The 13,338-nt window shown below is 55.7% G+C and overlaps 3 protein-coding genes across 3 annotated transcripts in view; 1 reads left to right on the top strand and 2 right to left on the bottom strand.

Moving 5' to 3' along the window:
- Window positions 1–1,342, bottom strand: part of LOC106902700 (rasGAP-activating-like protein 1) — a 16,467-nt gene extending 15,125 nt beyond the window's left edge. The window contains exon 1 of the mRNA XM_014966454.1: window positions 1,331–1,342. Within this exon, the coding sequence (XP_014821940.1) occupies window positions 1,331–1,342 (12 nt within the window). The remainder of the gene's footprint in view (window positions 1–1,330) is intronic.
- Window positions 1,343–2,475: 1,133 nt separating this feature from the next.
- WSB2 (WD repeat and SOCS box containing 2) lies at window positions 2,476–7,883 on the top strand. The gene is made up of 9 exons (XM_014942015.1): window positions 2,476–2,557; window positions 2,719–2,890; window positions 2,980–3,206; window positions 3,407–3,538; window positions 3,899–3,999; window positions 4,638–4,810; window positions 5,018–5,131; window positions 6,165–6,272; window positions 7,162–7,883. Exons 1-9 carry the CDS (start codon window positions 2,542–2,544, stop codon window positions 7,322–7,324), a joined length of 1,206 nt encoding a protein of 401 aa, XP_014797501.1. The 5' UTR covers window positions 2,476–2,541; the 3' UTR covers window positions 7,325–7,883.
- A 3,012-nt stretch (window positions 7,884–10,895) lies between these two features.
- RFC5 (replication factor C subunit 5) overlaps window positions 10,896–13,338 on the bottom strand; it is a gene marked incomplete at its 5' end in the record, with an annotated part of 9,252 nt that continues 6,809 nt past the window's right edge. The window contains 7 exons of the mRNA XM_014966326.1: window positions 10,896–11,187; window positions 12,113–12,167; window positions 12,253–12,330; window positions 12,506–12,635; window positions 12,756–12,837; window positions 13,008–13,167; window positions 13,253–13,326. Of these exons, the coding sequence (XP_014821812.1) occupies window positions 11,091–11,187; window positions 12,113–12,167; window positions 12,253–12,330; window positions 12,506–12,635; window positions 12,756–12,837; window positions 13,008–13,167; window positions 13,253–13,326 (676 nt within the window). The remainder of the gene's footprint in view (window positions 11,188–12,112; window positions 12,168–12,252; window positions 12,331–12,505; window positions 12,636–12,755; window positions 12,838–13,007; window positions 13,168–13,252; window positions 13,327–13,338) is intronic.

Here is a 13,338-nt window from a genome sequence, read left to right as displayed (position 1 = left end):
TACTATCTTTGTTTTTACATACAAAACTTGGTTATTTTGTTAATGGATGAAAAAAGAGACTCTTGAATTTGGTTTAAAATGTATAGTTGATTATTTCTTGAAAGAATATTTACGTGATCTTGTGAAAAGTTAATCTTGAGACTGTTTTTTTTTTTTTTTCAGCACTATTGGCTAAAGAAAGATGCCTTCCAAATCTCAGGAAGGTTCTTCTAAAGCTGCTGAACAAAATCCTAAATTAAAGATACATTGATAATACTTCTATTCATTGAAAATAAGAATGAGAATGCGGTGTTGAGGTGTCTTCAGAACAAATACATTTCTAAAGATCAGGAGCAGCTTGAAACTGATTTCTTTTGCATCTGCACTTGTGTAGTCTTGTACACATTACTAAAACTCTCACAATTTCTTTTTCTCATGTAAATGAAAGGAAAGCATGGGCTTAAGGTTTTCAAAGTGTTACCTGTACCCATAGGAAAAGTACAATATGTATTTGGATTATTGTATTTCTTCATGTTACTGCACTTTTTTATGCTGGGTCTCGAGCGTTATCTGCTACCCTTAGGAAAGTCTGTGATTTGTTTTCAGAGGAAACTGTATTACTAAGTTTCTTTGAAAAATCTCTCTCACTAAATCTGTTATAGCCCTAATTCTTTATAGAGATAACAAACAGCATGTGTCTTGTCTTTTCTTTATACATTTAACAAAAAAAGTTTGATTAATTCTAAACTACAGGAATGGCAAAAGAAAGAGCTATAATAATTTTGTAAACGGGGAGACTTTTACACGGGTTTCTTTATTTTTCTTTTTCTTTTCCTTCCTTTCTTTCTTTTTCCTTTTTTTTAGTTTTCTTACAGCTTTATTAAAGCTGAATGCAGCTAAGGAGGGAGGGGTTGCATTTAAGCTATCCATTTGGAATATAGAAAGAGTTTACATCTTTCTCTGCCTCAGATATTTGTTTCTGAGCTTAATACCTGTTTTGTTTTTTTTTTTTTTTTACGTTGGCATATTTCTGCAAAACACTGGTAGCATAAGATTTCTGAAGTTCTCAGACACTAAGATGCAGGAGGGAAAGCAATGCCTACACAAATTTTGAAATTTTGTGTAGATACTTGTGAACTGTTTAAATGACTTTGGTAACTTAAAGAACAGCAAATGGTAACAGAAAAACTCCAAAATTCAGAAAGCCCAGCTTTAGCCCCTTTCCCCTCCCTAAAACTTCAAACGTTTATGTAGTAGTAAAGATGTGCTTAACTTGGAGAAAGATGCTTGAAGTCAGGATGCAGGTTTAGGAAAAAGAGGGAAGGCCCTCTGACATTCTCCATTTACTTACATGTGGACCCATGCCAAGTAATTATTTTTTTGGTTTTGCTCTTCTTACATGTTTTATTGCTTATCTGTGTATAGCCTTTCTTTCTTAGCTAGTATTTGTTTATTAAGTTGAACTTAGTTAAATAATCTTGTTCCAGGTTATGATTTTTTCATGAAAAACTCATTTTCCTTGCTTACTTTCTCTTTGGATGTGGTTAGTCAGCTCACTCAGGAGTGAGTTCTGCTTCTGATAGAATTACTGAAACATCTACAGAAAAGAGACTTTCAAATGGCAGCACAAAAATTCGCCTTTGTGAACATGAAAACACTTCCATGAGCATGAGAGAGATTTCTGAATGCCTACAAGGCAAAGCCTTGTTGTGCAAGTCCATGGTATGGACACAAACTTTATTTTTCTGCAGCGTTCTCAAGTTTTGTTTCACCACTGTAACCCCCTACTTTCCTTGGTTTCCTAGTGCTGAGTGAGAACTATAAATGTCACAATATGCTGAGTTAATGAGGGAGCACCAGGCTGGGCTCTCTGCAAGTCTTTGCTTTGTGGTTTTAAATCAGAAAATCAGACCCTTAAATTTATCTGAACATAGCCTCTTTTTTGCCTGTGTGGTTTAATGTGGCTTAATTAACTAATGTCTTAAGTGAGGATTCAAGTACCCATGTAGATTAAATGAGCCAATTTAGGATCCTGCAGGAGCTGGGTCCCTCTGAAAATACATTACATCTCCTCTTCCACAAAGGAATACAGAAAACATTTAGAAAGCATGAAATAAAATCAGAAGAGATAAAGGGATGAAATTTGGCTTTTTCTTTGTTAGTTTTTGGTATGAGGCCTATGACAGCAGAGCACTCTGTTCTTATCCTCCAAACTCATCCCAGAAAGGTGCCCAGGGAGGCCCCAGGCCCCTTTCTGTCAGTGGCTGTGCTTGGGGGCGAGGGAGGGATGGGCACTCGGCTGTGGCAACCCCGTTTCTTCCCTTTGGTCTGCAATGATCACTATGGGTGCAACCCACGACCACTGGTGCCACCTGAAAGCACAGCTGCACGCTGTTCCCCAACAAAGGTGACTTTGGCAGTACTGTTGCTTGTGCAGCAGGCTCCATCTTGCCTGCCAGGCCCCAGCACTGGCCGGGCCTGGGCCTGGTTCTGGGCCTGGGCCTGGGCCTGGGCCCGGCGGGGCCTTGCGGCGGCCGGCCGGGGCCGGGCCGCGGAGCCGCCATGAAGCCGAGCGGAGGTGAGGCGGGGCCGGCGGGGACCATCCCCGGGAGCCTTCCTTGTGGAGAGCCCGGGGCGGTGGGGAGGGAGCCCCGGGGCGGTGGGGAGGTGAGCGGTGAGGGAAGCCGGAGGGGGTGTGTGTGTGTCGGGGGGGGTAACATGGCCGTCCCGCCCCCCCAGAGGAGCCGGTGCTTCTGGCCGAGCTGAAGCCGGGCCGCCCCCAGCGCTACGACTGGAAATCCAGCTGCGAGACATGGAGCGTGGCCTTCTCCCCCGACGGCGCCTGGTTCGCCTGGTCGCAGGGACACTGCGTGGTCAAGCTGATCCCCTGGCCCCTGGGGGAGGCCGAGCTGTGAGTTAATGGCGGGGAGGGGGGCACACGCCAGGCCGGCTTTTGGTGGGGGGGACAGCGAACGCCATCCCTCTCCTTTCTCCCCACAGCTGCAAAACCTCGGAGCGCAAGGGCCGGGGAGGCAAAGGGGAGGCCAGGGGCCGTGGGGCGGCCAAGGAGAAGACGCTGGAGTGCGGGCAGATCGTGTGGGGCCTGGCCTTCAGCGCCTGGCCGGCGGCCGGGGAGACGGAGCCCGCCTGCGCCGTGGCTCTTCCCTGCCTGATCCTGGCCACCGGCCTCAACGACGGGCAGATCAAGGTCTGGGAGGTGCAGACAGGTGAGCAGACATGGCCGGCAGACAGAGCCGTCGTGGCATCAGGCTGGTGTCTCTCCCCTTGGAAGGAGATTCCATCTTCATCCTTCCCCTCATACTCCCCCGGGGTGAGCGGGAGCCCCTGCCAGGTCCCAAGCACCGTGAGGGGCACTGCCTTGTTCCCCATGTTGGGCACAGCGCTCAGCACATCCCCCTCTCCGCAGGACACCTCCTCTTCAGCCTCTTGGGACACCAGGACGTGGTCAGAGACCTGAGCTTCGCTCCCAATGGAAGCCTCATCCTTGTGTCAGCCTCGCGGGACAAGACCTTGCGTGTCTGGGACCTGAGCAGAGATGGTAGGAGGGCGTGGGGACATCCCTGGTGCTGGGTCACCCCTGGCTGAGGCTGGGCTCCGCTGCGGGAAAGACTTGGGGAGAAACCCACCTTGGTAGGGGAGAAGGTGGGAGAGGATCTTTGGGGACAGTATTTGAGGAAGAAGGGGATGGTCCTGTGACACGGAGCAGAGCCATCCACTTCCAGGGGGGGCTAGGAAGTGCAGGAGAGGGGTGCAAGGAGATTAGAGGTTGGGATCTGCCCAGGTGAACCCCCCCCTGCCTCAACCCCATGTGTGTTCCCTCTTGGGAAAGGTGGGGGGAGAGCAGGGGCAGGGCCTCTCGTGTTCCCCTCTCGTGACTCGCGTGTCTGCTGTCCCCCAGGGCGGCAGGTCCAGGTGCTGTCAGGCCACGTGCAGTGGGTCTACTGCTGCTCCATCTCCCCGGACTGCAGCATGCTCTGCTCCGCTGCCGGAGAGAAGTCGGTGAGTCCCGCTGAATCCAACGCTCCCCTCGACCCCCTGTGTCCCCCCCGGGGCGAGAAGGAGCCAGACCAGAGCCACCCTCGCTCCTTGGCCATCCCAGCTCTTCATGGAGGAGCTGGGAGCCAGGACCAGAGCTCATGGAACTTAAACCCCGAGCTGGAAAACAAACCGTATGAGGAGCGGCTGAGGGAGTTGGGGCTGTTTAGTATGAGGAAGAGGAGACTGAGGGGAGACCTCATCACTCTCTACAACTACATGAAAGGACACTGTAGAGAGGTTGGTGCTGGTCTCTTCTCACATGGCATGAGTGACAGAACGAGAGGGAATGGCTCCAAGCTCCAACAGGGGAGGTTTAGATTGAACATTAGGAAGGAATTTTTCACAGAGAGAGTGGTCGGGCATTGGAACAGGCTGCCCAGGGAGGGGGTGGAGTCCCCATCCCTGGCTGTGTTTAAGGGCCGTTTAGATGCAGTGCTGAGGGACATGGTGTAGGGGAGGACTTTGTAGAGTAGGGGAGATGGTTGGACTCGATGATCCCAAGGGTCTCTTCCAACCTAGACCATTCTATGATTCTATGTTTCTCCTCTGCTCCCGACCCCGGGGTGCTCCCAGCCTCATCCCCTGCCCGTGCCCCGCAGGCGCTGCTGTGGAGCATGCGATCCTACACCCTCATCCGGAGGCTGGAGGGGCACCAGAGCAGCGTGGTGTCCTGTGACTTCTCACCAGACTCGGCCCTCCTCGTCACCGCCTCCTACGACGCCTGTGTCATCATGTGGGACCCCTACACCGGGGAGCAGCTGAGGACACTGCGGTATGGGGCATGGAGGGTGGACAGACCAATGCCTGACAGAGCGTGGGCTTCCCTTCTAGCTGGGCATGGCCACCACCTCTCCCTCGTCTCCAATGGCTGAAGGGGGCTCTGACTTGCTGTGTTTGGCCCCACTGCCAGCCCCGGAGCACTGGGATGTGGCTCATGGCAGACTGGGGCTGATGCTGGGCTTGTTCTCCCCACCCACAGCCACGTCCCCTTGCACTCGGCGCTGGACTACAGCGGCGAAGTCCACACCAGCTCCCTGCGCTCCGTCTGCTTCTCCCCTGAGGGCCTCTACCTGGCCACGGTGGCAGATGACAGGTGAGTGAACCCCCCTTGGGGACCTCCAGCGGGAAGAAGGTCCCAGGAGGACCCCAATGAAACAAACCAGGAGCTTGGGACGTGCCATCGCGGGGAGCAGACCTCACCCAGTTCTCCACCAGTGCCTGGCATAAAGGGAAAGGGTGGGCTGACTGGCACACCGTGGCTGTGACAATGCAAGGTCACAGCCCTGTCACCCTTCTGAGAGATGAGCCTGTGTCCTCCTCGGTGCTGTGTCACCCTTGCTGTCCCCCTCAGCATGGTCACTAGCTGTCTGCATCCAGCTCAGCTCCAGAGGGGACGGTGCCTCCCGCCTTGCTGCTCGTGTTGGGACACTCCTGGGATACTTTAAGTCACAGAATCACAGAATCTTCTAGGTTAGAAGGGACCTTAAAGATCATCTTGTCCAACCGTCAACCTAACTTTGACAAAAATAGTCACCCACACAACAAACAAGGAGCATCATCACTAAACCAGACCTCCCAGCACTACATCAACCCGGCTTTTGAACACCTCCAGGGATGGGACCTCAACCACCTCCCTGGGCAGCCCATTCCAATGGCTGAGAACCCTTTCAGTGAAAAAATTTTTCCTAATATCCAGCCTGAACCTCCCCTGGTGCAACTTGAGGCCATTTCCTCTCGTCCTGTTGTCTGTGACTTGAGAAAAGAGACCGACCCCCATCTCTCTACACCCTCCTTTCAGGGAGTTGTAGAGAGCAATAAGGTCTCCCCTCAGCCTCCTCTTCTCCAGGCTGAATAACCCCAGTTCCCTCAGCCTCTCCTCATAAGACTTGTGCTCCAGACCCCTCACCAGCTTTGTCGCCCTTCTCTGGACCCGCTCCAGCACCTCAATGTCTTTTTTATGGTAGGGGGCCCAAAACTGGACACAGTACTCAAGGTGAGGCCTCACCAGTGCCCAGTACAGGGGGACAAAATCCTCCAGAGTTTGCAAAGCTCCAGAGGCTTTTCTTTTAGCTGCAGGCGCTGCGTGGACGTGGGCCTGGCACGGTGTCCCCTCTCTTTCTCCTTAGGCTCCTGAGGATCTGGGCCTTGGAGCTGCGGTCCCCGGTGGCGTTTGCTCCCATGACCAACGGCTTGTGCTGCATGTACTTCCCACATGGCGGTTTCATCGCCACAGGGTGGGTACAGGGGAGAGGAAATGCGGAAAAACACGGGCTGCTTCCTCTTCCTCCTCCAGCTCAGTAAATTCTGGGCTTCCCTGGCTGGCTTCCTGGGCTGGGGAATGGGTGGTTGCTGCAAACTTGGGATATTCGTGGGTAACTGAGCTTTCTTGTGTCGCTCTGCCCTGTCCTCACAGCTCGTTTGGCTCCCGTTTCACTGAATTTCACTGAATTTCACTGAATTTCTAGAGTTGGAAGGGACCATAGAGATCATCTAGTCCAACTCCCCTGCTGAAGCAGGATTGCCTAGAGCTAGAGCATGTTACTCAGGAGCATCCAGGCGGGTTTTGAAAATCTCCAAGGAAGGAATCTCCACACCCTCCCTGGGCAGCCTGTTCCAGGGCTCTGTCACCCTCACCGTGAAGAAGTTTCTAGTAGTTCCCTGTCCCTCTTGAACTGGGGAGCCCAGAACTGGACACAGTACTCCAGTTGTGGCCTCCCCAGTGCAGAGCAGAGGGGGAGAATGACCTCCCTTGACCTGCTGGCCACACTCTTCCCTTTGCAACCCAAGATACCATTGGCCTCTTGGCCGCAAGAGCACACTGTTTACTCATTGTCATTTTACTGTCCACCAGGACCCCTAGATCTTTCTCTTCAGTAGTTGCCTCCAGCAGGTCCACCCCTAACCTGTACTGGTACCTGACATTTTTCTTCCCCAGATGCAGGACCCTACACTTTTCCCTGTTGAACCTCATGAGGTTCTTCCTTGCCCAGCCCTCCAGCCTGTCCAAGTCTCGCTGGATGGCAGCAAGGGGTGGTTGCTGCAAACTTGGGGTATTCGGGGATAACTGAGCTTTCTCGTGTGGCTCTGCCCTGTCCTCATGGCTCGTTTGGCTCCCGTTTGCAGGACCAGAGACGGCCACGTCCAATTCTGGACCGCCCCCAGGGTCCTCTCGTCGCTGAAGCACTTGTGTCGCAAAGCTCTGCGCACCTTCCTCACCACCTACCAGGTCCTGGCACTCCCCATTCCCAGGAAGCTGAAGGAATTCCTCACTTACCGGACCTTTTAAAGCAGGAGCAGAGGGATGGAGGCAAAAGCCCCCTCCCTGGTGGCAGGGCTGGGCCTGGGTCGGAGGAGGCACCGCAGCAACGACGACGTCTCGCTGATTCGTGAGCCGTGGGGCAGGAGCATCCCTACTCCCCCTCTTTCGGGACCGTGTCTGAACGTGGAGGGATTTGTTTGGGGGTTTTGGTTGGTTGTTGGTTTTTTTTTTGTGTAATAATACTAGAACCCAGCAAAAAAGCATGCGGAGGGGCAAGGGGCACAGCGGGTCCCCCTGCTATCTGCAAGTTTTGGGTCAGGTGCTTTTAGCTTCCAAGTGCAATGTTGTGAGTTGAAGGTTTGCAGCCGCAGCCCGAGCGGAGCTTTGTACGAATACGGGGCTACAACTGTCCCCCCCCCCAAAAAAAAACCCCCCATCCTCACGGGGATGGGCTCATGCTGTAGCTTTAGTTCCTGGGGAGGTGCGGGCTCTGCCGCTCTGGGCACGAGCTGGACAGACCCCAGTGGGTCTCCACGGACTAGACGACAGCGATGACAGAATAAAAACAAAAAATCACGATTCCTCACCTCTTTCCTCTTGGCTGGTGGAGGTGACTTGGGGAGAACCTGCAGGGCAGGCCCGGGGCCTCCTGCCAGGGCTGTCGGGGCGGCAGCGAGTCCAGCAGACCAGTAAACCTTCAGCACTGGGTGCTGGGGAGGATCAGTCCCACCGTGAAGGGACTTCACGCAGCCCCCAGGTCCCCTCCCGCTGATTTATCTCCCCCTGGAGCTCCACACTCGAGCAGCCCCATGTTCTTGCTGCAGGTGAAGCACTTGGGTGCTTGTCTCCCTCCAGCTGAACTGGTGGCTGCAGTGACACGTGCTTTGTGTCCCCTGTGTGCTCAGTCCAGGCACGAGCCCGAGGATGTGACCCCAGCTGATGGAGAGGACGGGGAATGTCTCCTCCAACGTGCTCCCCAGGATTTTTCTTTCCTCTTACGGGCAGTTAAACGCAGAAATTTGGGGGGTCCCTGACGTGCAGGGGTGTCACCCACCGCTGTGTGCCTGCCCTCTTGGAACAGGGGGATGTCACCTCAAGGAACCGTGCTGTCCCCGGCTGCGTGAGCGATGGGGTGGCACAAGCCACAGTCGTACCTCTCAGGGTGTGGTGACAACACCACAGGGAAGGTGACAACAGCAGGACTTCAGCCTGTGTGGATGTGACAGGGTCAGCTTTGACCACCACCCTCCAGCCCTTGCTGTACAGGAGGAAAAAGAACAGACAAGAAACCCGCCGGGCTCTGGAGGCACCTGTATTTCCCTGGGGAAGCTTAGAAACGGTGCTGCCCGACTCTGGCACCCCGGCTGCGGGTTCAAGGCGTGTGAGGAGGAGTGGGGAATCCGGAGGGAGCAGTCCCTGGGTGCCACACTGATGATTCCCACCAGCTTCTGTGGGATGTGATGGGGCCAGGAAGGATCCACCCAGCCGGAGTCAGGCTTCGGCCACGATCAGGTCCCTGGTGACTTGGAACGCCGCGATGAGGGAGCTCAGCTGAATCTTCTCACTGGTCCCAGCAGCCAACCGGTACCTGGAGTGGGGGGGGGTCAGGGCAGGTTGGGGTGTTCACACCAGCACCCCCTGTCCCCACAGTGACAGCCTCAGCCGGGATTAGCTTTGCAAGAGGATCTAGATAGATTGGATCACTGGGCCAACATCAATGGAATGAGTTTCAACAAGGGCGAGTGCCAGGTCCTGCACTTGGGCCACAATAACCCCATGCAGCAGAGGGGGAGAATGACCTCCCTTGACCTGCTGGCCACACTCTTCCCTTTGCAACCCAAGATACCATTGGCCTCTTGGCCGCAAGAGCACACTGTTTACTCATTGTCATTTTACTGTCCACCAGGACCCCTAGATCTTTCTCTTCAGTAGTTGCCTCCAGCAGGTCCACCCCTAACCTGTACTGGTACCTGACATTTTTCTTCCCCAGATGCAGGACCCTACACTTTTCCCTGTTGAACCTCATGAGGTTCTTCCTTGCCCAGCCCTCCAGCCTGTCCAAGTCTCGCTGGATGGCAGCAAGGGGTGGTTGCTGCAAACTTGGGGTATTCGGGGATAACTGAGCTTTCTCGTGTGGCTCTGCCCTGTCCTCATGGCTCGTTTGGCTCCCGTTTGCAGGACCAGAGACGGCCACGTCCAATTCTGGACCGCCCCCAGGGTCCTCTCGTCGCTGAAGCACTTGTGTCGCAAAGCTCTGCGCACCTTCCTCACCACCTACCAGGTCCTGGCACTCCCCATTCCCAGGAAGCTGAAGGAATTCCTCACTTACCGGACCTTTTAAAGCAGGAGCAGAGGGATGGAGGCAAAAGCCCCCTCCCTGGTGGCAGGGCTGGGCCTGGGTCGGAGGAGGCACCGCAGCAACGACGACGTCTCGCTGATTCGTGAGCCGTGGGGCAGGAGCATCCCTACTCCCCCTCTTTCGGGACCGTGTCTGAACGTGGAGGGATTTGTTTGGGGGTTTTGGTTGGTTGTTGGTTTTTTTTTTGTGTAATAATACTAGAACCCAGCAAAAAAGCATGCGGAGGGGCAAGGGGCACAGCGGGTCCCCCTGCTATCTGCAAGTTTTGGGTCAGGTGCTTTTAGCTTCCAAGTGCAATGTTGTGAGTTGAAGGTTTGCAGCCGCAGCCCGAGCGGAGCTTTGTACGAATACGGGGCTACAACTGTCCCCCCCCCCAAAAAAAAACCCCCCATCCTCACGGGGATGGGCTCATGCTGTAGCTTTAGTTCCTGGGGAGGTGCGGGCTCTGCCGCTCTGGGCACGAGCTGGACAGACCCCAGTGGGTCTCCACGGACTAGACGACAGCGATGACAGAATAAAAACAAAAAATCACGATTCCTCACCTCTTTCCTCTTGGCTGGTGGAGGTGACTTGGGGAGAACCTGCAGGGCAGGCCCGGGGCCTCCTGCCAGGGCTGTCGGGGCGGCAGCGAGTCCAGCAGACCAGTAAACCTTCAGCACTGGGTGCTGGGGAGGATCAGTCCCACCGTGAAGGGACTTCACGCAGCCCCCAGGTCCCCTCCCGCTGATTTATCTCCCCCTGGAGCTCCACACTCGAGCAGCCCCATGTTCTTGCTGCAGGTGAAGCACTTGGGTGCTTGTCTCCCTCCAGCTGAACTGGTGGCTGCAGTGACACGTGCTTTGTGTCCCCTGTGTGCTCAGTCCAGGCACGAGCCCGAGGATGTGACCCCAGCTGATGGAGAGGACGGGGAATGTCTCCTCCAACGTGCTCCCCAGGATTTTTCTTTCCTCTTACGGGCAGTTAAACGCAGAAATTTGGGGATTCCCTGACCCGCAGGGGTATCACCCACCGCTGTGTCCCCTCTTGGAACAGGGGGATGTCACCTCAAGGAACCGTGCTGTCCCCGGCTGCGTGAGCGATGGGGTGGCACAAGCCACCTCTCAGGGTGTGGTGACAACACCACAGGGAAGGTGACAACAGCAGGACTTCAGCTCGTGTGGATGTGACAGGGTCAGCTTTGACCACCACCCTCCAGCCCTTGCTGTACAGGAGGAAAAAGAACAGGCAAGAAACCCGCCGGGCTCTGGAGGCACCTGTATTTCCCTGGGGAAGCTTAGAAACGGCGCTGCCCGACTCTGGCACCCCGGCTGCGGGTTCAAGGCGTGTGAGGAGGAGTGGGGAATCCGGAGGGAGCAGTCCCTGGGTGCCACACTGATGATGCCCACCAGCTTCTGTGGGATGTGATGGGGCCAGGAAGGATCCACCCAGCCGGAGTCAGGCTTCGGCCACGATCAGGTCCCTGGTGACTTGGAACGCCGCGATGAGGGAGCTCAGCTGAATCTTCTCACTGGTCCCAGCAGCCAACCGGTACCTGGAGTGGGGGGGGGTCAGGGCAGGTTGGGATCCGGAGGGAGCAGTCCCTGGGTGCCACACTGATGATTCCCACCAGCTTCTGTGGGATGTGATGGGGCCAGGAAGGATCCACCCAGCCGGAGTCAGGCTTCGGCCACGATCAGGTCCCTGGTGACTTGGAACGCCGCGATGAGGGAGCGATCTCGGTACCTGGAGTGGGGGGGGGTCAGGGCAGGTTGGGGTGTTCACACCAGCACCCCCTGTCCCCACGGTGACAGCCCCGGCACTGGGATTAGCTTTGCAAGAGGATCTAGATAGATTGGATCACTGGGCCAAGATCAACGGGATGAGTTTCAACAAGGGCAAGTGCCAGGTCCTGCACTTGGGCCACACCAACCCCCTGCAGCGCTACAGGCTGGGGGAAGTGTGGCTGGAGCTGCCTGGAGGAAAGAGACCTGGGGGTTCTCATTGACAAACGGCTGAATATGAGCCGGCCTGTGCCCAGGGGGGCAAGAAAGCCAATGGCATCCTGGCTTGTATCAAAAATTGAACATTAGGAAGGAATTTTTCACAGAGAGAGTGGTCGGGCATTGGAACAGGCTGCCCAGGGAGGGGGTGGAGTCCCCATCCCTGGCTGTGTTTAAGGGCCGTTTAGATGCAGTGCTGAGGGACATGGTGTAGGGGAGGACTTTGTAGAGTAGGGGAGATGGTTGGACTTGATGATCCCAAGGGTCTCTTCCAACCTAGACCATTCTATGAGTCTATGGAGCAATCCAAGCCCAGCGCCGGTGGGTTTATGGGGCAGGGATGGAGGGGAACGGGGCCAGCAGTGCCCAGTGGCCACCACAAAACCCGGCGCAGCGTGGCAGCGGTGACCCCCGTGGGGTGGGCTCGCTGGTAGCCCCCCCCCGGCCAGGGGTGTTTTGGGGCAAGAGGAGACTTACTCGATGTCTGCCATCTTGATCAGCAGCTGGATTCGGACCGAGGGGGGGAAGTCCACTGCGGAGAGAAGGAGATGGCATGTGTCACCAGGAGCTGGGGGGGGGACAGTTGTCCCTCCCAGGGCCACCCGGGCACCACAAACCTCTGTGCACGAAGAGGTGGATCTCGGTGAGGATGTCCTGCAGGGCCAACCCCTTCAACGTCTTCAGCTCCGTGATTTCTGAGATGGGAGCAAGTGAAGGGCTTTCTTCCAAGCTTTTCCCCACCAGATCCCACTCCTCGTCCCCACCACAGCCCCGAGGACCCCCCCAAGCCAGAGCAGGGGGTCAGAGGATGGGAAACTCAGGCGAAGAGGAGGATTTAAACCCCCGGGGCCAGCAGAAGGAAAAGGATACTGCGGTAGGCGGTGGAGAAGTCCTGGTTGAGCATCCAGTCGAGGATGTTGGCGATGTCAGACTTGAGGGGGTGCCCCGTGCAGGTGTAGACGTTCTCCTCCGTCACCTTCCCGAAGGCCATGGTGGTGCTCTGAGGAAGAAGAGGGCGAGGGAGGGATGAAGAGCTCTTCCCTTCAACCCACCCCTTCCAGGGGAGCTGCCTGCGTGGGGCTGATGGCTGCCAGGAGGGGAGAGCAGCCACGGTCCATACCTGCAAGATGTTGAGGGCCCTGCGCATGTCACCGCTGGAGAGTGTCACCAGAGCCTTCATCCCATCCTCGGTCACATCCACCCTGGAAAAACAAGACCTGGGGGCTGCAGAGGGAGCCAGTGCTCACAGAGGGAAATAACACCCCTGGAAAAGCGAGCCCACTGCTCCTCCTCGCGTAGGGGAATGAGGTGGGGGGTGAAAAAGGGGGGTACAGAGGATGTTGAGGGTCCCCCCTCCGCCCCCCAGGCTCACCCCTCCTCCTGTATGACGTGCTGCAGCCGGGGGACCATCAGCTCCGGGGTGAGGGGGCCGAAACGGAATCGCGTGCAGCGGGACTGCAAGGCGGGGATGATCTTGGAGAGGTAGTTGCAGATGAGGCAAAAGCGGGTGTTTTCGGTAAACTTCTCGATCACTGCAAAGAGGAGGGAGGAGAGGCTGGTCCTCCTCGGTCACCTGGGAAGGGGGGACAGCGGCCTGGGGTCCCCAGCGCCCCTCACCTCGCCTCAGGGCGTTCTGAGCGTCCTGGGTCATGGCGTCGGCTTCGTCCAGGATGACGAGCTTGAAGCCTTTCCTTAAAAAGGGG

The sequence above is a fragment of the Calidris pugnax genome, unplaced genomic scaffold (assembly GCF_001431845.1).
Source record: "Calidris pugnax isolate Ruff unplaced genomic scaffold, ASM143184v1 scaffold7, whole genome shotgun sequence".
NCBI classification, from domain to species: domain Eukaryota; kingdom Metazoa; phylum Chordata; class Aves; order Charadriiformes; family Scolopacidae; genus Calidris; species Calidris pugnax.
Note: the sequence above shows the minus strand (reverse complement) of the source record. Positions and strands in the feature narration are given on the sequence as shown.

Excerpts from the sequence above, each read along its gene's own strand:
- WSB2 (XM_014942015.1), top strand. Across the intron at positions 4,000-4,637 it reads CCGCTGCCGGAGAGAAGTCG|GCGCTGCTGTGGAGCATGCG; the intron begins GTGAGTCCCGCT and ends CGTGCCCCGCAG. Across the intron at positions 6,273-7,161 it reads GGCGGTTTCATCGCCACAGG|GACCAGAGACGGCCACGTCC; the intron begins GTGGGTACAGGG and ends TCCCGTTTGCAG.